The sequence below is a fragment of the Anolis carolinensis genome, chromosome 2, assembly GCF_035594765.1.
Source record: "Anolis carolinensis isolate JA03-04 chromosome 2, rAnoCar3.1.pri, whole genome shotgun sequence".
Taxonomy (NCBI): domain Eukaryota; kingdom Metazoa; phylum Chordata; class Lepidosauria; order Squamata; family Dactyloidae; genus Anolis; species Anolis carolinensis.
This window is the reverse complement of record NC_085842.1, coordinates 243,699,008-243,723,966: the sequence shown is the minus strand read 5'-3', so window position 1 is coordinate 243,723,966 and position 24,959 is coordinate 243,699,008. Positions and strand designations below refer to the sequence as shown.

General features: G+C 41.5%; 1 protein-coding gene and 1 long non-coding RNA gene across 5 annotated transcripts in view; one reads left to right on the top strand and one right to left on the bottom strand.

Moving 5' to 3' along the window:
- The window catches only part of tjp2 (tight junction protein 2), a 95,501-nt gene that overhangs the window by 56,568 nt on the left and 13,974 nt on the right, over positions 1-24,959 (bottom strand). For 2 of the 4 annotated variants that reach the window (XM_062971972.1, XM_062971968.1), the window contains one exon: positions 9,695-9,815. Coding sequence is in view for 1 of the 4 variants with exons in the window: in XM_062971969.1 (XP_062828039.1) it covers positions 223-285 (63 nt within the window). In the remaining 3 variants the exon portion in view is untranslated. Of the gene's footprint in view, positions 1-88; positions 111-222; positions 343-9,694; positions 9,816-24,959 lie in introns of those variants that run through there. The other 2 variants (XM_062971969.1, XM_062971971.1) reach the window with 2 other exon arrangements.
- LOC107982377 (uncharacterized) lies at positions 33-24,634 on the top strand. Its single transcript, XR_001729889.2, has 3 exons — positions 33-171; positions 9,381-9,451; positions 23,181-24,634. It is a non-coding gene; the product is annotated as an uncharacterized LOC107982377 (long non-coding RNA).

Sequence of the window (24,959 nt, the reverse complement as noted above, 5' to 3'; positions counted from 1 at the left end):
TCGCCCCACAAGCACTGACTTCCCAAGCCATTCTTCAGCCGGCGCTACCATTCCGGGGGGAAAAAAGGGGGGAGTTTATGAGAGTTACCCCATGCCGTTCGCGCCTACGCATGTCTCTAGCACTGCGGACAAACTGGAAGAGAAACGCGCAGCAGGGAGGAAAGCGAGAAGGTAGGGAAAAAGCGGGAGCCGGCGGCGGCGGCGGCGGGAGATGGTACCGACCTGTTCCCTCCCCCCTTTGGGCGCGATTGGTTCGCTCCCGGCGGAACCCTGGGCTGCTCCCATTGCAACATCGCGCGCGCGCCTGCCTTTCCCTCTGGGACGCGGAGTGGGCCAGGCAGGCGAGGGTGGGCTAGTTGCAGGCGCCTCACATGATGCGAGGGAGGCAGGGGCACCAGCCACTCAGGGCCTCGGCCTTCGGGCACCACTCCAGGGAGACCCCGGGGGAATTAAGGAGGGGGTGTGCGAAGAGGAGGAGGAGGAGAGAAGGAAAGAGAAGATGAGGATGGGAAGAAGTTTTGCAAAGGAGTGGGAACGCAGAGACTGGCCACCAAAGTATAAAGGCGGGGTATATGCACGCTGTTGAATTAACGCAGTTTGACATCACTTTAACTGCCATTTTTATTTCGTGTCAAAAGCACTGCATAACAAATACATTTTAAAATGATGAAAAAAGGAAATCACAAGCAACTAAATAGTTTTAGACCAAAAACGGGCAACAGCAACCGCATTGTCCGGAGCTCAGGGCCGGCCGGAGATAATTTTTGATGTTAAGCGGGGGTGCTGAAAAGCGCCCCCGCCTCCGGCCCTGCCTCCCGCGCCCTGGCCCCGCCACCTGCCCAGCGTGCCCTGGCCCCTCCTCCCACGCTGCATGAGAGGCGGGGCCAGGGCACGCTGGGTGGGGGGGCGGGGCCAGAGTTGGCCCCGCCTCCCGCGCTACTCCCGCTCGCCCGTCTGGCCTTTTCTAGCTGGCCAGACTGCAGCGGGGGTCCCTCCAGGCCGCAATCGCAGCCTGGAGGGACCTCCGCTGCAGTCTGGCCAGCTAGAAAAGGCCAGACGGGCGAGGGCGAACTGGGCGGGAGGCGGGGCACCGTCAGGGCGGTGCCCCGCCTCCCGCCCAGCCTGACGGCGCCCCCCCAGACCTGCGCCCGAGGCGGCGGCCTCACGTGGCCTCCATAGTGGGGCCGGCCCTGCCGGAGCTTTAAACAACTCCTCCTTCGTTTAACTGCCATGGCTCAGTGCTATGGAATCCCAGGATTTGTGGAGGGACCAGCACTCTTTGGCAATGAAGGCTATGAACCTTAGAATCATAGAATAGTAGAGTTGGAAGAGACCTCATGGACCATCCAGTCCAACCCCCTGCCAAGAAGCAGGAAATCGCATTCAAAGCACCCCCGACAGATGGCCATCCAGCCTCTGCTTAAAAGCCTCCAAAGAAGGAGCCTCCACCACAGTCCGGGGGAGAGAGTTCCACTGCCGAACAGCTCTCACAGTGAGGAAGTTCTTTCTGATGTTCAGGTGAAATCTCCTTTCCTGTAGTTTGAAGCCATTGTTCCGTGTCCTAGTCTCCAGGGCAGCAGAAAAAAAAGCTTGCTCCCTCCTCCCTATGACTTCCTCTCACATATTTGTACATGGCTATCATGTCTCCTCTTAGCCTTCTCTTCTGCAGCCACATCTCCCAGGATTGAGCCATGCAATGGAATCCCTGGAGTTGTGGTTCTCAAACTGTGGGTCCCCAGATGTTTTGGCCTTCAACTCCCAGAAACAGCTGGTAAACTGGCTGAGATTCCTGGGAGTGTAGGCCAACTCACCTGGGGACTCCCAGCTTGAGAACCACTGTTTTAAAGGCTTTCATCTCTGGGTGCATCTATACCAGGTATGGGTAAACTCGGGCCGTCCAGGTGTTTTGGACTTCAACTCCCACAATTCCTAACAGCCTACTGGCCGAAGTTTGCTCATACCTGTTCTACAGAGTAGATGTGCCCTATGACTTTCCTCAGATTCCTGAAACCTCTATAACCTGAGAGGAAACTGTTGAGCAACTTGCATTCTAGTAAATGTGGTTTTGAAAAAAAAATCAATTTACTGAATTCTGGAAACCACAAGAAGTGGCTTAGGTTGTAAGCCTATACTGTATATGTCTATTCTGAAGTATTCCTCCCTGACTTCTGTAAGTTGGCTTCCTTATTAAAGGTGCATCCACACTCCTGAATCAATGCAGTGATGCTGCTACAGCTTATTGCTATATATCATTTTTCAAAGTCTTTAGCCTTTTCTGCCAAATTGTGCTGGTGCAGATACCTCATGAAATCTACAACTCCCATTATTCCATATTATTGAACCATGACCGTTACGGTGGCATCAAACTGCATTAGTTCTACAGTATGGATGTAGTGTTGGATGTATGCTACCTAGACGTAACCCTTCCCTCTCATCCTAAAAGTGCACTGGAAGCAGTGGCAAGGGAGTAACGGCATGTGACACTGTAAGTTCAATGTGTGAGACAAGAGCTGTGAAATTGTTTTTGATAGATTCAGACCTAGTCAGGAGTCTGTGTTGCCCTTCACAAACCTGCAGACAAACGGGAGAATAAAAATGAAATTGGGGGTGGGGGGGGGGACACTGGAAGATGCCCATTACATAGCATGTGTATGATGAGTTTTTAAAAGGAGGTGGTGGGATCTCATTTCCTACAAAGAGGGGCAAGATGGAAAAATATGGAATGGGCTATTGCTGGCAATAGCTCACATAGAGAGGCTGACTCGTGTTGCGTGCCTTTAAGTTGTTTCCAATCTACGGCCATCCTATCACAGGCTTTTCTTGCACAATTTGTTCAGAAGAGGTTTACCTCTGAGACTGTGAAATTGTGACTTGCCTTAAGTTACCTACCATGTTTCCCCGAAAATAAGACAGTGTCTTATATTAATATTTGCTCCCAAAGATGCACTAGGTCTTATTTTCAGGGGATGTCTTATTTTTCCATGAAGAAGAATTCACATTTATTGTTGAACAAAAAAAAATAAACATTTATTATATACTGTACAGTAGTTATCATAAACCAGCATAACCAGACAAACTGTGAATCCTATCAAGAATTTCTTGTTACTACCAATATTTCTATGTACAACACTTTATGGTACATACATTTACCGATCCTGCATGCTCTGGTGTTCTGTTCATTGGGTATGCTTCCAAACAAAAACTTTGCTAGGTATTACTTTCAGGGGAGGCCTTATATTTAGCAATTCAGCAAAACCTCTACTAGGTTTTATTTTCTGGGAATGTCTTATTTTAGGGGAAACAGGGTAGTAGGAGCCCCTGGTGGCGCAATCGGTTAAACTCTTGTGTCAGCAGGACAGCTGACCCAAAGGTTGGTGGTTCAAATCCAGGGAGCAGGGTGAGCTCCCATCTGTCAGCTGCAGCTTCCCATCTGGGGACACGAGAGAAGCCTCCCACAGGATGGTAAAACATCCGGCAGTTCCCTTGCAGATGCCCAATTCTCTCACACCAGAAACGACTTGCAGTTTCTCAAGTCACTCTTTACATAAAAAAAACTAGTGAATTTTATGGCAGAGTGAGAATTTGATCCCAGGTCTCCAGAGGCATAGTCCAGTGCTCAAACCACTGCACCGTGACCCCTTGCCAATCCCCAAATTGAGAAGAATAGGTATCAGTACACTTTAGCAGAATAATTATTGGGACAACCTTTCCCAACCTGGTGGACTTCAAATGTATTAGATTACAACCCCGCTTAGTCACTATGACTGAAGTTGATGGGAGATACAGTCCAATACATCTTGGCACCAGATTGGGGAAAGCTGAAAACCAGAAACTGGAAATGTGTGTTAGATGATGTAATTAATTTGAGGGAGTCAGCCTCAAATGAGAGCGTGTCCTTCTTTAAAAACTGTGATTCAGTATTGAAGTATTACATTAGGGTGTTTTTAAAAGCATCTTTAAGAGCCATTTTACATGGGTAGCTGAATCTCGGACCAGTGGCAAGCATTCTACTTTAGACCAGTCCTGGATTCTGCCAAGATGTTTTCACCTCTTCACTTCCCAATCAGGATGTACTTGGTTCGACCCGTAGGATGTCATCCTTATCTTTGCTGCTGTTTTGTCACCATAGCAGAGGCCAGAGAGCTTCTGATCATTGCTGGGCACCTTTGTCAATGTCAGCAAACAGAGAGAGGAGGGAAGAAAGAGAAGAGTAACCCCGTCCTCTCTCCAAGTTCCCAAGGCGCCTTTGCTAACACCGGCAAAGTTACCCAGCATCGGCCAGAGGCTCTCCTGAGCTCTATGGCTGCCACTGCAACAACAAACAAGAGCAAAGATTAATGCCATCCCCTTTTCCCCATGCTCCAGAGTACGGGGGGGGGGGGGGGGGGTGGAGATAGGATGGCAGCACTGGCCCTGGCTAAACAGCAGAACTGGTCCTGAATCAGAAATGGCCCTGCTGTTCACAGCAACTCTGGAGTGCAAGGAAGTTCCAGAGCATCCCCCAACCTCTGCTAATGTGAGGTAAATCCAGGGTAACAAGTTTTACTACCGCTATGCTTTAGAAATTGGAAGTTTCTGGATGTTTTCTGGATGCCCAGGAGTGACTTCTGACCTGATTTGGGGTTTATGGCCCATGAAGAAAGGCCATAAGTTATCCTTTTCAATATGTTTTGTCTAGATTCTATCAAAGGTTTGTTGTTCTCACATCAAAGTACCTAATACGTGCTCAAAATTATTTTCCTTGCTAACTTTGTTGCCTTCAAAGTCTTATCAAACCTATTTTACTGCATGGTACAGTACCTCCCCAAATAATTAAATCTCAATTTTCAAAAATCATCTGACCTATGCAAATGAGGTCTGTGTCCCATAATCTGCAGCATGTGACTCAGGAACTAAGTGGTTGGAGCTATCATGTTAATTCATTCCAGGACCATCACAGGATATCCAGCAGAGAACATAAACTCTGAAAAGCACTGCTAGTCATCATTGAAAGCAACAAAACTACCAGGTAGTGGCAGGGAAATTTGTAAACAGTGGTATCCAGACAGAGGGACCGAATTAAGTCAACATCTCCTGCTTAATAACCACCAGGAGACACACAATCTACCATTTCTTCATCACTTTATTCTTTCTCTCCTGTTTTGCTGCAACTGCACAATTACAGCTTTTTCACAAGAGATTCCTACATCAGAACTGCAGTAAAAGAAAATTATCGCACAAGGAAGATCTGTAGAATAACAATGATATTGAATTCATTGATGGGATTGTCCCTTCCTTGAAAAGAGACAATCCAATTACAATTCCATCCCAATGCGACTATGGCAGAACCATGACATCCTGAGTAATCTCTATTAAAAATATGTTTATCCTGCTGCAATTGCGCTTCAGTAGCCTTGTGTGATAAAGTCATATATTTCATCATCAAAGGCAAAGATATGTATATCAGTCTTCCATATCAATCTTTCTTCACAGTATTCTAAGATAATTTTGGACTATAATTTTCATCAGTCCCAGTTTGACATTCTGACTTGGAGGATAGATTTTCCACTAAAGCACTGATCTTAGAAGGTTACAAAACAATTTGAAAGAACTTGCTTTTAAAATTATGAGTTACTGTCACACATTGTCTCTTGATCTCAGCTTGAGTCAATCTCAGTTGTCACTGTGACTTCATTTGTTTCATTTCCTTTTACACAATAGACATTTTTTTTCTTGCCAGGGCAATGTATCTATTTCAGACTTGGATGATTAGAACTGAAGAACACACAGTACAAGACCAAATAAGATAGGGCAATAAAATGATATTTTTAGCAACTATCTCACTCAGGTTGTCTAATCCATGCCTTCTATCTTTTCTTCCCAAAGCAAAGTGAAGTTTTTTTTTCCAGAAAAGGAAATCAGTTATTATCCCAGTTATCATCACTTTAGTGTCCTAGTTTTACTTTTAAGAATACCAGATTCTTTCCACACAATAAAACATCTTCAAATTCAATAAAGAAAACATTCTATACACATAAGAACACACATCTTAAACACACTACTTCTGTGAAAGGAGGCTCTTTCCCAGAAAACATTCTTTCCAACTCATGGCAATGAGGAATCAATCAAGAGTCACAGGGCATACGCCAAAAGAGGCAGAATATTTTTCCCAGGACACATTGGCGAAAAGCCAGCCATTTGGTTGACCAAGCCAGTGCTAGACTCATATCTAGCTCCTGTAATAGAAATCACTGAACTAAAACAGTGGTTCCCGATGTTTTTTTAAAACCAGGGACCACTTTGACCAGGGACCACTCTCCAACATTAGTACCAAAAGGCTTTTGGTCCACTTTAGATTTGATTTAGTTTCTGATACAGAACATATGCCATCAAGTAGTCGTCATCTGCTCACCCACTGAAAACTATATTTAATAATCTAGAGCTGATGTGGTCTATTCAATGCAATTTTCTGAATCAACACCCCAATAAGTCCAGGAACAGGCCTAAAAATGAAGACACCACGAATTCTTTTTTATTGGGTTGTGTTATTATCCGTAGTACTAAAGGTGAGGCCATGGACCATATTTTAGTTCTTGTGGACCACTGGTGGTCCATGGTCCACAGGTTGGGAACCACTGGGCTAAAGCTTGGTTTAAGTTTAGATGCTCTCCAACAGTTCTCCTCCAGTGATTAGTGCCAAGAATTGTGTAGTTTGACTGAAGAGTCTGCAATAGCTTCTTCATATTGCAGGATCAAAACTTTGCACTTTATTTGTAGGGTCATTGCTTTATTTTCCCACTTAGTTAACTCTCTGGGAATCTATACCTCCATCTCAAGTGTTCAGAGAAACAATGTTTTAAATAAAAGTATTCCTTGAGGAAGGGGAACTATTTTAAGATTATATTTTGTTTACTTTGTACTGTTAATTTGGTGCATATTTTCTTCTTGGCTCCACATCATTGATGACATTTATATGACTTTAGATTTAAAAGCTCCTCTTGCTATCCTGTCACTTAGAGTCAAGCTCCCATGACATCCAAATCTCTTCTTTTGCAGTAATCAGGTTTTTTAAGGTCACAAACAAAATAAGCAGAACTTTTCCAAACATAAAAGTCCTGTTCTCAAAGCCTTTTCAAACTAATAAAAAGTGTCAGCTCTCTGTGAGAAAACTGCTGCTTATAACAAAGCAATATTTCCTTTACAGCAGTCAACAGGATCATGGCCCTGGTGACAACATCTTCCTTGTAGCCATCAATTCCTTTTATTGCCAGAGTGTCTAGAAAAGCACCTCATCCTCTATTTGTGCAGGAGAGTAAAAAACTCAGTTGCCTCTCTACTTTCCTAATGCCTGGCAGTAAAAGGATGCATAAGAGAACCTGCAATTGTATAGTGAGCATTTTCAAACAGTTTGGTAAGCAGAGAGTACTGGTCACCATGGTTTTGGTTTTGGAAAATAACTTCTCATGAAACCTGAGGTCTGTTCAAGATACATGAGCAGCTCAAGGTCTGCATTTTTAATATCTAGGACTATATTTTGCAAATACGTCTTGGTCTCCGTCCTTTCCACGTCACACTGTTTTTTGTGCTATGTTGTTGTTCATTTGCCATTGGGAGGGGCGATGGTCAGAGAAATTGGCATATCCTTTCTCTTTGGAGAAAACCCAAAATAGTGTCTTACCCTCAGATAAGGATCTGTCAAATCTTGAGAAGAAGCAGGAAAAATTAATCAGTCCCTAAGGGTCTCAGAAGGAAGGGCAGCAAAGACTGACCTGATAAGAATAGTTGTGAGAATGTGAAGAAATCTAACTCTCTATCAACTTCATTCAAATGAGCTAGATTGCATCTCTTTCATCTCCAACAGTTGGACTACAATTCCCACTGGCTATCTGGCTGGGGTTAGTAGGAGTTGTAATCCAACCTCATTTGAATGGTCTCCAAACCTTTTAGTAGTTCTCAACCTTCAGGTAAATTGATGGAAAATCACAACTTTTGATGGGCTAGTGGTCTCAATACCATAATTTTGAAAGCTAAGCAGGGTCAGGCCTGGATAACACTTGAATGGGAGACCAACAAATACCAAATGCTGTAAGTTCTATTCAGAGAAAAATAATGGTAAACCAATCCAATTAAATTTATGGGGTCAAACAGAAGTTGACAGGTGACCTGAGGAAATATAGAAGGAGAAAGCAAGCAAGCAAACTGGTGAGTCAGAGACTTCATTGGAGAAAGGGACTAGCAGCCACTAACTCCTATAGTATCTAGAGCAGCCCTAGTCTCTGGAGCTTAGCAAACAGGAACTTGGTGAACAGGGGTGTTTTTTTGGACAGACCTAGAGTTCTGCTTCATTGCCTACTTAAGACTACTGAATATGGATGATGAGAAAGCTGCTGCCGCCACCTGTAACATGTTATATGTTGGTGTTCTTGCCAGAAAATATGAGTAGCCATTCTAGGCAGCATCAATGAGTGCAAGATCCAGATTGAAGGAAATAATAGTATTATTATGCTTTGGTCAGATCTGGCCCAGAGTATTGTGCCTAGTTCTAGGCACCACCATTCAAGAAGGATATTGACAAGCTGGACCGTGTCTCGGGGAGGACCTCTAAAATGGTAAAAGGTTTGGAGACTATGCCCTCTGAGAAGCAGTTTAGAGAGCTGGGCATGTTTTGCCTTGGGAAGAGAAGGTAAAGAAGTGACATGACAGCCATGTTTGAATACTTGAAAGGATGTCATATTGAAGATGGAGCAAGCTTGGTTTTTTTTTTTTTGCTGCACCAGAGCATAGGACATGGAGCAATGGATTTAAACTACAGGAAAAGAGATTCCACTTAAATGTTAGAAGGAACACCTTGATAATAAGAGGTGTTCAACAGAGGAATATGTTGCTTCAGAGTGTGGTAGAATCTCCTTCCCTTGAGATTTTTAAAAAGGAGTTCACATGGCCATCTGCATAGGAGGGAAGTGGACTGAATGGCCTTTGTGTTCTTTTCCAGGTCTATGACTCTATAGTTTGGATCGTTTTGCTCAACATGGAGGTTTGCTAGGTATGGATCATCCAAGGCCCTGAGACTGCCAGGTCAAAACCTGACACTTAGGGATGGCTTTAGTATGTCATTGAGACAGGGAATGGTGATATCATTAAGCGTTATACACCAAGTAGCAACCATTTGCTCATGGCTTGTAAACAAATGGACATGCAAATGAACAGGTTTTTTTTCTTGCTCAAATTTAACTGATTTCGTACATAGTAAAACTTGAATTGCATTGATTAAATTTTGTGAAGTGCAGCAATCTACACAGGCAGACTGTTGCCAGCCTGACAAAAGGTTTTAATACCATCATGTTTCTTGTCTATGGCCCACCTGATGAAAACTAGAATTTGAAACTCTGTTTGTTTCCCAGAAATTATCTGTGAAACCTGGGGAATTGGAGCAGAGATCCAGTAACTCTACCAAGATGGAACATCCAACAGAGTAAGACCATTGTGCTTCATTCATTCTTTGAAGGCTTCCCTTTAATGCGGTAATATATCAATAGAATGGTTTCTGCACTTCATTACAATGCTACAATATCTAGAATTTTTTGAGGATTGCAGTGTATGGTACCATGTGTTTTGAAAACAAAGTTTCACATCTAGACAGGATTTTAGATAGGCTTAAACATGGTATAATAACTGTAGAAGGTGAACACTGACTGAAACTAATCTTAACAAGTACCTGGTGAGAACGGACCCGTTTCAGTATTCTCAGTCTATTTCCGGTGATGCGTCTTGGGCTTGATCTATAGCTGTGTTCCCAGTCCCACTCGCAAGGAGATGGTGGTATTGTTGGTGGTTCCCTAAATTAATAATTATAAAAAGTAATAGTTAGATGTTAAAATAAATTACTTCAGGTTAAGCAAGAAACACTAAACACTTTGAAATGTAACTGTCACAAGTATGTTAACAAACAGTTCAATTCCAGAAAAGAATATTGAAATCATTACTATTTGGACAGATTCCTAACAGTATTTTTCATTGTGCTTATCAGTGTTCATTCCCATTAAAATTGTTTTTGATATTATTTAGATACAGTCAGCCACAAACCTCCACATTTGCAGGTTTAACTTTTGTACATTTTATGGGATCCAAAAGTGGAAGGCCTGCTGTATAACAAAACAGTAATGCAGATCTTTAGAATGGCATTGCTCGATGTGTCAATACAGCGCCATCATCATAATCAACTTTCATGGGGAAAGTTGCTCCTTTTTAAAAAGAAACTTTCTGGCTATCAGTAGCAACAACAAAACTGCTCTAGTCTTATGCACAGGGCATGAGAAAGAAGCAATTAAAGTTAAAAACATTTTATAACCGCTACCACCTGCATTGGTTACCAAGAAAAGAAGTCTTAAAATAAATTTTATGTGCATCTGCCTTAGAAGCCAACAAAACCCACTATATTTGGAATACAGTGGCTACTTCTACATTGCGAAAAGGATAAAAAGGGATGGATTAACAAAAAGGACACCTCCAAGGTCATGCGGCCGGCATGATTGCATGAAGCACCGTTACCTTCTCACCGGAGTGTTACCCATTGATCTACTCACATTTGTAGGTTTTCAAACTGCTAGGTTGGCAGAAGATGGTGCTAACAGAGGGAGCTCACCCTGCTCCCAGGATTTGAACCGCCAACCTTTTGGTCAGCAAGTTCAGCTCAGCGGTTTAACCTGCTGCACTAGATACAAATGTATAAATTATGACTATGAAACAATATACATCTCACCACAAGGGAAAGCTCAAAATATTTTCCTGTCTGAAGGTGATCAGCAAATGGCATCTCTCTCCACCCCACATTTCAAGATGTATAGTATTCAAAGCCAATCAAAACGCTCTCTGTAAATCCCTCTCGATAGAAACATACCAATCGCACATCAAATAGCTAACAATTTGCTGTCTTTTCAACTGATACATAAGACAGATGCCTTACTCTGTCTAATGGCAGGGCTGGCTCTGCGCTAAGCGTACTGTCCAGATGTCTACTGCTGATAGGAAACTTCACTCTACTTTCCTTCTCATCCCCTTTGCTACTCTCCCATACTTGATCTGGACTGTCCTCCAAACAGGTCACATTCACACCATCCTCGGCGAGGTCTGTCACATGGTCATGGGATTTTGGAAGATGGAGAAGAGGAACAAGTGCCACTCTTGACAAACATGATTGCTGATGAGGGAAAAAAACCTTGCTTGTGGGTTCTAGCTTAGAAAATAGGTTGTGGACACAGGCTTTGTCTCAAACCAATTTTGCCACCCTGTTGTGCTTCTCCAGCACTCTTCAGAGATGTTTAATCCTATCATCTTAATACAAGTAGGGTCATAAGGAGGTCGGGTGTATTCACTTCACAGACAACTCCAAACCTACTAACCAACTCTCCTTAGCCACCTAGTCTGTTCTGTTCCCAAGCCTAACAGGTACTTCCCCCTGGGACATATGTCATTTAATTCCAGCTCTTAATTAATTCTAGGCCTGCCAGCTATGCTTATCTGTCTCACTGGAGCTTTGCTCCCCCTCAATCCCTGTCCATCCACTCATCACACATAACTGCCACTGAAAGGATAATCTAATCGGACTCCTGGTACACTTTGTCACAGCAGGAGAGGTGAAAGACCGGCTGGAGGAACATTGATGCTTTCCTGGCCACACCTTGAACAAAACTGCAAGAACCTTTAGCTCTGTGGCACAAAAGGAAGGAAGTAGGGGTGCTTTGAATACGATTTCCTGCTTCTTGGCAGCGGGTTGGACTGGATGGCCCAAGAGGTCTCTTCCAACTCTATTATTCTATGATTCTATGAAGGAACAACTATTTCTGCATCATTGAGCAATTCTACCTTTTTTTACAGGTAGACATGGGAAAGAATAATAATTGCAAGAAGTATGCTTTAATGTTATCTTTAATCTCTTCACTGATTGGTTTGCTTTCTCGGAATTAATTCTTCATTACTCTTGAGCAAACTTACAAAGGAAATGACTCACTATGTGCATTCATGGGCCACACCAAGTACACTGTGCCAAAGAAACTATCATTCTTTATATTAGGAAAACCAATGCTGTTCTTGTTCATCTTCAATACATTTCGGACCTGTGACATCTTGATCACAAGGTTTTCTTGGCATGATTAGTTCAGAAGAGGTTTTCCTTTTTCTGAGGCTGAGAGAATGTGACTTGCCCAAGTCCATCCAGTGGATTTCATGTCTGAGCAGGGATTCAAACCCTGGTCTCCAGATTGGTAATTCAATGCTCAGCACTATCTCTTGAAAATCAACTAGTGTAGTACAAGTACATTCAATGCTTATTTTGTTTACATATTTTGTTCTGAAATTCAGATATTGTGCTAAGAAATTATGTTATGGCAGAAAATGAACATGGGTAAAGAGGATTGCATAAGCTGGGACCACAAAGCTTTTCTGGTGGAGGCTCCTTCTTTGGAAGCTTTTAAGCAGAGGCTGGATGGCCATCTGTCGGGGGTGCTTTGAATGCGATTTCCTGCTTCTTAGCAGGGGGTTGGACTAGATGGCCCATGAGGTCTCTTCCAACTCTACTATTCTATGATTCTATGATTCTCCATTGATAGAGGGACTATAACAAGTCAGGTAAAAATTGATTGGTTACAGCGGGTCCTTGTTACCACAATGTTTTGGTTCCAGGGCCCTCAGTGAAGACCAAAATCTTTGGGTGCTCATGTCTCAGCATAAACAAAGGTGTAACAAAATGATGTCCCTTAAATAAAATGGCAAGGTCATTATTTTTTTTATTTAAGGGGCATTTGTGGATACAGGAGCCATGGATACAGAGGGCTTTTCCTTTCACTCATGGTCTCTATGGGGGAAGCTACCCCTGTTAAGTTTCTTATTTTGCTTCAGTAATATGTCATGCAGCTGCTTAAAGGGTCAGGAAAGATGACCAAAAAGGGGACAGAAGTGGAATATCACTGCAAGATAATTGTTAAACAGGCAGGCTTAGACTAGAAGTTTTGCTTGCACTAGAACTTGAAGTAATCTGTACACAGCACATAGCTACTGAACTTGCTGATCAAAATGTTGGCAGTTCGAATCTGGAGAGTGGGGTGAGCTCCTGCAGTCAGCCCCAGCTTCTGCCAACCTAGCAGTTTGAAAACATGCAAGTGTGAGTAGATCAATAGGTACCACTCCGGTTAGAAGGTAATGTTGCTCCATGCAGTCATGCTGGCTACATGACTTTGGAGGTGTCCACGGACAATGCTGGCTCTTTGGCTTAGAAATGGAGATGAGCACCAACCCACAGAGACAGGCACAACTAGGCTTAATATCAGGGGAAAACCTTTACCTACCTATAACCACTATAAGTATATTTTTCAAAACAGCCTGTTGATAAAATATTTTTTTACATAAGGCCAGAAATGTACACCATGAATTAGACTGAGTACTAGATTGTACATTGCAGAAAACAGAGATGTTCACCCTTGTTTTGTCTTCAGTAGGAAAGAAAGATTTCAACAGAGTCAGGATACAAACATTTCTTAGTGGTTTGTTTTCTTCCATCCTGTTGCCTCTCCCAAAGTAAAAACATTCCATTTCAAGGAAGGGTAGTTTTAATCAGCGTATACCACAGCTTCCTATTTTTTACTACTTATAAAGTGGTACCGCTCTGTAAGCGTACATTCCAGAGCTACAAGGTGGATGTACCATCTTTCAAGTCACAGGAAGCCAGCAGGAATGCTAGGCTACAAATCTGGACCTGCTTACCCGAGAGTAACACTCCGTAGCGTTATAATGGGATTTAATTCTGAGCAGACAATTCGGTTAAGAAAAGATTGGCAGGAGACAGATTCACACCCAAAACACCTCAACCTTTATTATAGGCTATAGTTTATTACATTTTATTTTTGTCATCAGCAGCTATTTATAATATGTAGGCTATAATTTATAGAAGCACCCCAAAGGGATGCCATTTAAAAGCCATTATTTACGGATAAAAATAAAAGAAATAGGTGTTTGAGGTTGTAAAACTCAGAAAACATCCATAGTGTGCCTCTTTTTCTTCATGTCTTCCCAAAATCTGCTAAAAAAGTTTACATCATATTTTTAAGGTGACATGTGCCTCTTACCAGGGATTGCATCAGGGTTAACTTTTATTGGCTGTTACGTTTATTGGCAATTCGAATTGTGGGAGTTGAAATCCAAAATACCCGAAGAGCTGAAGTTTGCCTATGCCTGGGTTAAACCCTTGTGCTGGCTGAACTGCTGACCTGTAGGTTGGCGGTTCAAATCTGCTAGACAGAGTGAACTCCCATTAGCTTCCCATGCGGGGTCATGAGTGAAGCCTCTCAGCAGGATGGTAACACATCGGGGCGTCTCCTGGGCAACTTTGGTCTTTGTAGACAGCTGATTCTCTCACCCCAGAAACGACTTGCAGTATGTTCTCAATTCACTTCTGACACAATTAAGATAATGGCTGGCCTAAGCCATTTTGCTTCCTAAGAACAAAATCCTCCCTACTTCCATTCAATGTTTAAAAATCAAATAGATTGGCTAGTGATTAAATCTTATTTTAACACTGACAGCAGGGTAACATCTTCAAGAACCCAAGACAGCATTGAGCCAATTTAGGAGGTTCAACTTATTTATTTATTTATTCCCAACATTTATATCCTGCCCTTCTCACCCGAAGGGACTCAGAGTGGCCTACAAAATTGACTAGGTAGTACATACAATTGTCCTCCAGCACTTGTGTACAATTCCCATCCAACCATATGCTGCATGAGGCATATAAAGAAATGGCCCATCCTGGTGGAATGTATTTCTCAGTGAATAAGCTATGGGTTGCATTGGTCATGTGTAGCAAATGCTACCAGGGCAAAAACAGAGAAGACAATCAATCTAGAGTGACTGTTAATATGTGTGTGACATCATTTCCCACTCAGCCATGAAAGTGGGGATTTCATGGCTGAGTGGGTAACCCAGGCAAGTTACCATCTCTCAGTCTCTGACTGCATGAGGTTATGGTGAAGATAAAGTGCTAGTGGTGACAATAATTCATCCTTCCTTGAGTCATTTGCAGAAGACGTAGGACACAAATTTGATAAAAATGTATATTTTTAGAGATACATAATCTATTCTTTGGAAGCTCAACACACTGAAGGCACGGGATCCTTTCTGTTCTTGGAAAGTAATTAGGGTGAGGCCTAGCTGGTAACTGGGTATGAGAACACCAGGTGCTCTAAGCTGAATTTTCAAGGGAGGCAATTGCAAATTGTCTCTTGAGTATTCTTTGTAGATGAAGTTAATGGAGACTGAAAAGACAACTTGAAGTCATATGTGCATAAGTTACCTGTTCTGACTTCTGGTCTTAGGAATTGGGAATAATTTGTGCCTTTCAAAACTGTATCAAAAAATACAGCACTCTGCAAAATAAGATATGAAACATTTATTCAAATTGGGAGAAATTTAGACAGGACGCAGGATCTATTTTTAAAAATTTAAGTTCTCTGAATATATAATTTTAATATTCTTGTAGCATGAAGCACACACACCTTACTTTATTCTTACAATGGCAAGTGTGGAGCAGCATGTTGAATATCAGGTTTATCTGTGAGGGATGATTCAAATCCCCAGCCATTCTACTCTGTGTGTTGTTTCAGGGCTGTTCTGAGCTAAATAAGATTACTGCTGTGATCCTTGTATACGAAGTCGTACCACAAGGGAAAAAAATCAAATCTATGTGCAACAAAGAGTTTCACGGACACATTCATTATTGCTTCTTTCTCCCAAAAGAAAATGGAAGAGTTTCCATTACCATTAATTAAAGGTAGCCACTCTTCTAGGGACACTTCTCATAGGATGTTTAAATCCTGGGTGTGTAGCTAAAACATTCCTGGTCTTTGGCAATGCCTGTACTTTACAGTGAGGCAACATTTAGCTGATCCATACATTACAGAAGAAATGGGGAATGCAATGTTATTGTGCCCTTTCAAGTCATTTTGGACATGGTGATCCTAAGGCAACCCTATTTTCTTTGCAGAATTTTGATAAGAGGGGTTTTGCCCCTGCCTTCCCCTGAGGCTGAGAAAGTGTAACTTTCCCAAGGCCATTCAGTAAGTTTCTATGGTTGAGTTGGGATTTGAACCCTGGTCTCTGGAGTCCAATGTTCAAACTATTACATCAAACTGACTAATGGAGAATGCATATTCCATTAGCTATTGCAATGTAATTTTCATCATGCCTCTCCCTTGAGTATACTCAAGAGGGCTGATGGGAGTTGTGACGTTTGAACAACAAGAGAGGGCCACACATTCCTCACTCCTGGTTTGCAATGGTGCAACTGGGAATTTAATTATGATTGTCAAGCCTCCAGGCTTGGTGTGGAGTCCAGCAGTGGATTTCAATCTCCTCTTGAGTCCAGTGATGGAAATGTGACAAATCACTGTCCTCCCAAGTGGGCTAAGCAGGAAGGCCCAGGAGATACCAAGTGACAGCAGGTTGATAGGCAGTAAAAAGGAAAATTAGTTTTCTGTAAATATTGCAAAAAAAAAAATTAAGAGCAGAAACAAACAGGAGTGACAGAAAATGTGAGCGAGTATTCAAGAACTGTTTCCTGTATCTCTCTGTAGCTAGCTAAACATTGCAACTGCTGGCATAACAGAAGGACTCTCTGCACATGATTAACATCTTTAACATCATATGATTCTTTCTTCTTAAAATTAAGCAGAAATATTAAAATCTTGACATACTATGAAGATGCAGAACCTCCAGACGGTACCACAGTTTTTTAAAATAGAGAAGCTGTTTGTGTTGTTTTTAATGATGAATGGGGCAAAAAAGATGCACAGACAAACATGGACAAGTCAGTATTGGTGCAATAGAATAAATTCAATGCTGCGAAGGGTATTCAGTAAAGCATGAGAGAGAAACAAATCAGGGAGAAGTCATGTTGAAATCATAAGAGACTGGAAATCAGAAAGTTGTCAGATAAGAATATCACAAATTTCATCATTCTTGTCAAAAGAATTTCATTCCCCAAATCTGGAGACAATAACTGAAGGAGAGCAAGTCACCCACTGGATTCCCTACCATGTAAGTTACATAAACCAAGATTGAGCTGCAAAATGCTCCCAAAAATCCTGTCTAATTCTAACATTACTACCATCCTATGGATAGACAAAAATCCATATAAAGCCAGATTTTTTTTACATCTAAACCATTATAATTGTTGCTCAAGAACTTGTATCACACTTTTTTAGTTGAGTCTGATAACACAATAAATTATTTCCATTAACTTTACTTTGCCCTTCCCTAACAGTGAATGAAGCATAGTTTCAGTTTGCTTGACATTTACAACAAAAATACTGAAACCTCTGCATCAATATTCCCTAATATTCTACAAAATGGTTTCAGCGTGGGACCATTAGCGTGGGACCAGTTATATTTGGATATTTCTTAAGTTGACAAATTAACACTGCATTGGGAAAAAGTTAAGAGCTTAAAACTCTTGGGAAAATACCAAAGGAATAAAACTTTATCCATTGGCGGAGAAATCAAACACAGATTAATGTACCGTAGTATCTGCAGTGCAACTGCTGTGAGTGTGAGCCATATGGACCACTTCAGATTTGTTTTCCACAATCTGCTGGTATATGCTATTGCTGCAGCAAAAGCTATTCCAGAGCTTAATCCACACTGCTTTGAATTGCAACTAAAAAAGATAAGGTTTTCCAATTATACACTTCCACGGCATGGGTGACTATGGTGAAGCTGCAGCTAACAACTAAGTCAGAAAAGGGGAGCAGATTGTGATTTGGGGATCCCAAATTGGAGAAGGAACACTTGCAGTCCATCCCCACCTTCAATGTGTTTTATTTGTACAGTGCCTAGCACTTTAGGCACTTAATATAATGGGCTATGATACAAAGCACTATATATCCATGCTTAGAGATAGGCTTTCCAGCTCATAATTCTGCAGATAGTTTATTACCCCTAAAGCTCTGTTACATTTGTGGCTCCGGAGACATGAGACCTAAAGGAACAGGAACACAAACATATGCTATATGTACACACAAGCAATATAAGCACTGAAAATTATTATTTATCATTATTTATATCCCACTTTGCCCCAGCCTCAATAAGCAAGATGAATTATAGGAATTCAAATGTATAAAAAGCTCGCAATCACACTCAGACAACATGGCTTCACTGTAACTGAGCATCGCAGAAGAGAAACAACACCTTGCTTCAGTTTTCCATATAACCTTGTTCTGCAGCAAATCACTTTTTAAAAATCCACGCCTTGAATCATCTAGGTCATGAAGATTTTGCTTTAATGAGTACATGTATATCTTTATAGTTTAATTTATGCTACAGTGGCTTGTCATTCTGAAGCACACAGAAATACAGCATTTCTTGGAAAACATGTAATGAAGAAAGTAAGCTTTTTGGTCACACTGGCTCTCGGGCCACAGCAGCTATTGCTGGGTTGGATCTAAACAATTTGGTCAAAGACATTATTCAGCATCTTCACAGTGACCATAAATATTTTTCAATGGCAGGCAGACTTCCCATTCATTCCTTATAACATGATTCTAGATTGCCAGTGTATAACAAACGTGCATTGTATTCCCATCTCCACCACTGAAACTGGAAGGGAAGGAGACTCTGGTTGTAAAGACATGAATGGTACATTGAAGCATTTTTGCTGTATATCTGTGTAACACAAACACAGAAATAAAAAATAGGCTTTTTGTGAGGAGGGAGGACCCTAAGCCTATTCAATTTACTTTGTTCAGCAATGTGAGCATCTTTCCAGATTCTAGCCACATCATTAAATGTGTGAGCATCAGAAAAAAGTAATCAAGGAGCAATCCGTTACAGTCCCACTTGATCTGCCCTTGCTTCAAGTCTGCATGGGCTTATCTACTAAGTTCCTTGTTTTTAAAAAGTTTACACAGAGGCTTAAAAGCTATTACTGACAATTCCTCCTATTTATCCCAGCCACCCATATGCCAGCCAAGAACACCACAAATACACACCACCAAGAAAACTACGTGCAGTTCCTGCAGCTTCCCAATTAAACGTTTCTCCCATTTACAGGCAATGCCCACAGCTCCCTTGAACACGGTTTCGCAGAGTCAATATTTGCCTTTGCAATTATTCATTTACCAAATGTGTAACTTACCCTGGATGCTGCCAAAGGTTTGCATGTCGAACCACAGGTAACAATTCCCTCTTATTGAGGGGGGTGATCCCAATTGCAGCTTCAAGAATGGTGATGTACTTCTTGTACTTCATCCTGCCTCTTTCAATGCACCGCTGAAAAAAGCTACCACCTGCTTCTGGATGCAGCATTGGAAAGCATCTGGCCCCGGCAACCTGACTGAACTACAGTGCTGTTTTTCAAAATGTGTAACCCACATTGCAAGCTGGGGGGTTATAAAAATAACTTTTGGAAAAGGCGTTTTTTAAAAAAACCAAACAGATTCCTGACAGATTCCTCTGAAACGTCACGGTTACATAATTCCAGCGATCTTTGAATAAAGCACTAATGAAAATGAGTCAAGAGACAATCAAGGTCTAAGCCTGCCTGATAATGTACACTCTCCAATTTACTAATCCTTCGCTAAATCTCCAAGGCTTATAATCTTCCAAGTACTAATGGAGTAGCAGGTGACTCGTCTCTCAAATCAAGTCATGGGCTGCTAAAGATTTGTTCGCTAAACTTTATATACTGCATTAAATCCTGCAGAATACAAAACATATGATCTTCTCCATTTTATTGGGAGCTGCATTGACCATATCGTAAAAATCAATAAGAAAGGGAGAACAAAAGGAAATCATATACAAAAAGAAAAAACACAAACTTTGCAGAGGCTGGAAAATTGTGACCTAAATAAATCTGTACAGAATTAAGAAAAACGACTTCATTCATATTGTAAATACGAATAGATACTCTCTTGCTTGGCCATAACAGGCAAGAAAATATTTGGTTATTCCACACAAGAAAGAACCAGCACATGTCATAAAAAAAAACACAAGCAAGGTCATTTTGTGGACTAACAATATGATTTATTTGCTTTGCTGTAAGATCAGGGACAGCTCTACCATTAGGCAAAGTGAGGAAGTTGGTTCAGGAAACAGATTTAGGATGTCATAACAGCCCTCAAATTAGGTAATTGTTGTTGCATATTTTCTGTTGGAGGCAGGGAGAGGTGTTTCTAAGATTTTGTGCCACATGTACCAAACAATATGGTAGGCATTTAGATGGGTTAATTGAGGTACTATATGGTGTTCTGCCTTAAGTCGACCTTGTGCAAGTCTGCTATACTCCTGCAGTTTTTTTTATCATATCAGAAGTGATTAAGAACATACTGCAAGTCGCTTCTGGTGTGAAAGAATTGGCCGTCTACAGAGACGTTGCCCAGGGGATGCCTGGATGTGTTACTGGGAGGCTTCTCTCATGCCCCTGCAAGCTAGAGCTAACAGATGGGAGCTCATCCCATTTTACAGATTCAAACCAGCAACCTTCAAGTCAGCAATCTAACTTTCAAGTCAGCAGTCCAGCTGGAACAAGGGTTTAACCCATTGTGCCACTGTGGCTCCTTAGCACTCCGATGGCATAGTGGGTTAAAGCCTTGTGACTTGAAGGTTGGGTTGCTGACCTGAAGGCTGCCAGGTTCAAATCCCACCCGGGGAGAGCAGGGATGAGCTCCCTCTATCAGCTCCAGCTCCATGCAGGGACATGAGAGAAGCCTCCCACAAGGATGGTAAAACATTTTTTTAAAAAACACCTGGGTGTCCCCTGGGCAACGTCCTTCCAGACGGCCAATTCTCTCACACCAGAAGTGACTCAGGTTGCTCCTGACATGAAAAAAAAACTCCTGTAGTGATGAACATTTCACCCTTAACATAAAGCTCTAACAAGGTCTCCTCCAAGGATTTGGATGCATCTGTACTGTAGAATGAATGCAGTTTGACACCACTTTAACTGCCATGGCTCATTGCTATTGTACTCTAGTGAGGTACTACCACTCTTTGGCAGCAAAGGCTACAGACCTTGTAAAACTACAGTTCCCATGATTCCATCACATTGAGCCATGATAGTTATAGCATAGATGCACCTAACATTATATGAATCAATTATTCTAATCCAGTAACATTTTGCATTGCAGACAGGGAGTTGATATGGGTTTGAGGGCTACATTTTTCCTAGTTGTCTTCTCCAAGTGTCTTTGGCCAGAATTCTCATAGTGGACAGTGAGAGATTGGGGACATGAAGTCCAGAAACATCTGTAGAACTTCATCTATAGCTTATCCTTAGTGCCAAAGGATATTAAATAATGTTTTTACTTGATGAAGAATAAATTACTCCCAAACCCATATTATTCTATTAAAGTGTTCAAAGGGGGTAAAAATCTGCCGACAATAAAAAGAGGAGAAATGCTGACAGGCAAGTGCATGACAAAAACAACAGCAATTATTTCTGGCATTTACTCCTATTTATGTTAATCCTATGAAGAATTTGCAGGTTTCCTCTAATCTTTGTGATCTGCTCAAGACATTGGATAACATGTGTCAAACAGGATTATTCACAACACCATTAAAAAAGAGAGAGAGAATATGCAACAATGTTCCATCCCCCCAATCCCAGATACATTGTCTAAAATCTTTCTTGGGCCCGTATTCAGTCCATGGGTTTGCCAACAGGCACAGTGTTTCCATGTGTCACTGTTTGGCTTGCCCCATAGACTTGCATTAGAACCTGAAACATAATACTTGTTATAATCCACTCTTCTGTCTAATTGGCAGGATTAAATGACTGTAATGAATCCACAATGTTGTTTGCTTTCATTCAAGAAGTCTTGAATCAGAGTGGTCTCCTCCGGAATTTAAGTGGAACTCATGTCCCCTTTCTCATTCCATGTACAAAAGTCAATCAGATTTCTCTCTCTCTTCATTCGCGCAGTCGTTTTCAACTCTTCGTGACCTCATGGACCAGTCCACCCCAGAACTCCCTGTCGGCTGTTGCCGCCCCCAGTTCCCTCAAGGTCAAGCCAGTCACTTTAAGGATACCATCCATCTATCTCGCCCTTGGTCAGCCTCTCTTCCTTTTTCCTTCAATTTTCCCCAGCATCATGATCTTTTCCAAGCTTTCCTGTCTTCTCATGATGTGGCCAAAATATTTCAACTTTGCCTCCAATATCCTTCCCTCCAGTGAACAGCTGGGCATTATTTCCTGGAAGATGGACTGGTTGGATCTTCTTGCGGTCCAAGGCACTCTCAGGATTTTCCTCCAGCACCAAAATTCAAAAGCATCTTTTTTCCTTCACTCAGCCTTCCTTATAGTCCAGCTCTCACAACCATAGGTTACAGTATAGCTCATGGCATAATAGAGGCGCGCAAATCCCAGCAATACGACAAGGTAACGATCCTTTGCATGGGGCAATAAGATCTACAGTTGAATATTGGCTCCATGGCACTCTCCACCTCACTATATGTTGAACATGCATGTCTGGCACATGCCCACATCAGTCCTCACTTCCAGGGCCAGACCTAGCATTTCGCTGAGCTAGCCAGCTGGTTTAAGCATCATATTTTTAATGCCACATGAGGACAACAAACTGTTAATCCCTGAATTTATTTTTGTTTTTTTTTTCACAGAGTGAATTGTCAAGTTCTACCTCAGATGCCAGAGTAGCTTACCTAGTTTGGGGTAGTATGTACATTTGTTTCAGACAGCAAATAGCTAGCCATGTGTCACTAATGTGCAAACATTGTTTACATATTAAATGTGGGAATTTTTTATGTTTTATGTTTGCTAAATTCCATCTTGAAAAAACCTATATTTTCCCCATCAACAGAATTCCAGACATCATCTCTTCATTTATATGCTGACACACACACGCATTTGTATGCATTCATAATCCAGAGAGAGAGAGAGAGAGTATATTGTATGCAATATACTTTACAACAGATATAAAATGTATGAGAAGAACTTCCAGATGAGAGAAAAGGGCATAATAATCTGATCTCAACCCTAAGAATATGATTCTAAACTGCAGGTTTATTTTTGTAATACTCTATCTACATAAAACTGCTGGGACTGCTCAGATTTTGATCGATTATAGCTTACAGTACTTGAATATAATCCTATGTACTAGCATGTAATCCCATTTATCTGGCTAAATTTACTCCTTGTCCTACAGGAACCTCTGGCATCCGTACTCCTTGGTCACTCTTGTCCTTTGCTTGATGTACACTCTGATTTGATACAATGGATTCTGCTACTATAGAGGATAAGCCGATTGTTCAGCATGAGGGGAGTGTCTGACCTATAAGAGAAACTGAGTAGATAACATTAATCTGTACATTTCAGCTTCATGTACTCACAATAAGTATCTATACAAGCTAGATGCCAAGCCACAGTTGTCTAATGTAACCTATTTATCTGAAATGTTCATTCTGCAGTTACGGGTATGAAACACTAACTCTAATTTAGCATGAAAGTTGTTTCCCACTCTCCTTCTCCCCTTGTAACATCGCTGCATGGAGGAGACCAAAAGCATTTGGTTTCTCTTTTGACTAATCATAGTTTACTGTTATATGTGAACTCAGGTATTGTTTTTAATTATGTCTGTCTACATCACATGTGTCAAACTCAAGGCCCATAGACCAAATCCGGCCTGCCATGTTATTTATGTGATCCCCAGATGTTGGACTACAACTCCTGTATTCCTCATCATTAGACATAATGACTGGAACTAATGGGAGCTGTGATACAATAACATCTGGAAGGCTGCAGTTTGGTCTGTTTAGTGAGGATAGTGGGATCTGAATTTAGATACAAAACTTGTGGATATGTTCTCTGACTTTAAAATGTCCTTTAACCTTATCCAAAACCCATTATCTACAGTCTGCATGGTGGATCATCAAGTGACTGGAGCTGTTGTCTAATAACATCTAAGTACACAAATTGGTAAAAATTAAAGAACATTGACCATTATTTAAAAATATATAGTTTGCCCGTTGTATCCACAGATTCTCAGTCTATGGATTCAACAACCTTTTGAAGGCAATCATAAGGCTGATGTGGCCCTCGATGAAAATGAGTTTGACACCCGCAATCTAAATGAACAGATTAAAGCAATTCTGTTCAGATAAACAAAGTATAATCACTGTTCTCAGTTCAAACATTATGATAAATTGCCATCACTGAAAAACCATACCAAATATTTTCAATTGCCTTCTGATTACCAGTAAAACTATAGAAGAACCGGAAGAATGAGAAAGCTTTTAAATCAGCCTAATAACAATTAAAGAAGTTGTAGTGGTTTGAGCATTGGACTATGACTCTAGAAGCTAGAGCTTGAATCTTCACTCAACCATGGCACCCACTGGGTGAACTTCAGCAGGTCACACTCTCCCAGCCTCAGAGGAAGGCAACTCCCCTCTGAACAAATATTGCCAAGGAAGCCCAATGATGGTTCACCTCAGGGTTGGCATAAATCAGAAACAACTTCAACTCACACAATAGTGGCAATGCAACAATCGGGCTTGTTGTGTGTGTTTTTGGGCTGTATGGCCATGTTCCAGAAGCATTCTCTCCTGATGTTTTACCCACATCTATAGCAGGCATCCTCAGAGGTTGTGAGGTATATATACAGTATCTCACAACCTCTGAGGATGCCTGTCATAGATATGGGTGAAATGTCAGGAGAGAATGCTTCTGGAACATGGCCATACAGCCCGAAAACACACAACCACCCTGTGATTCTGGCCATGAAAGCCTTCGACAACACAAAGCAACAATCAACAAATAATATTATTTAAAACATTTTCTTATGCATATCTATAGCCTACATCCAGTAGCATACCACTTTAATGTAGTCCAATAGTGAGCAAAGTTAAACTTGTTAGGGTGTCCTGAAAACGAGGTGGGTTTTCAAAGGACCAACATCAAGGATGTATGCGCTAAAGAAAAACTC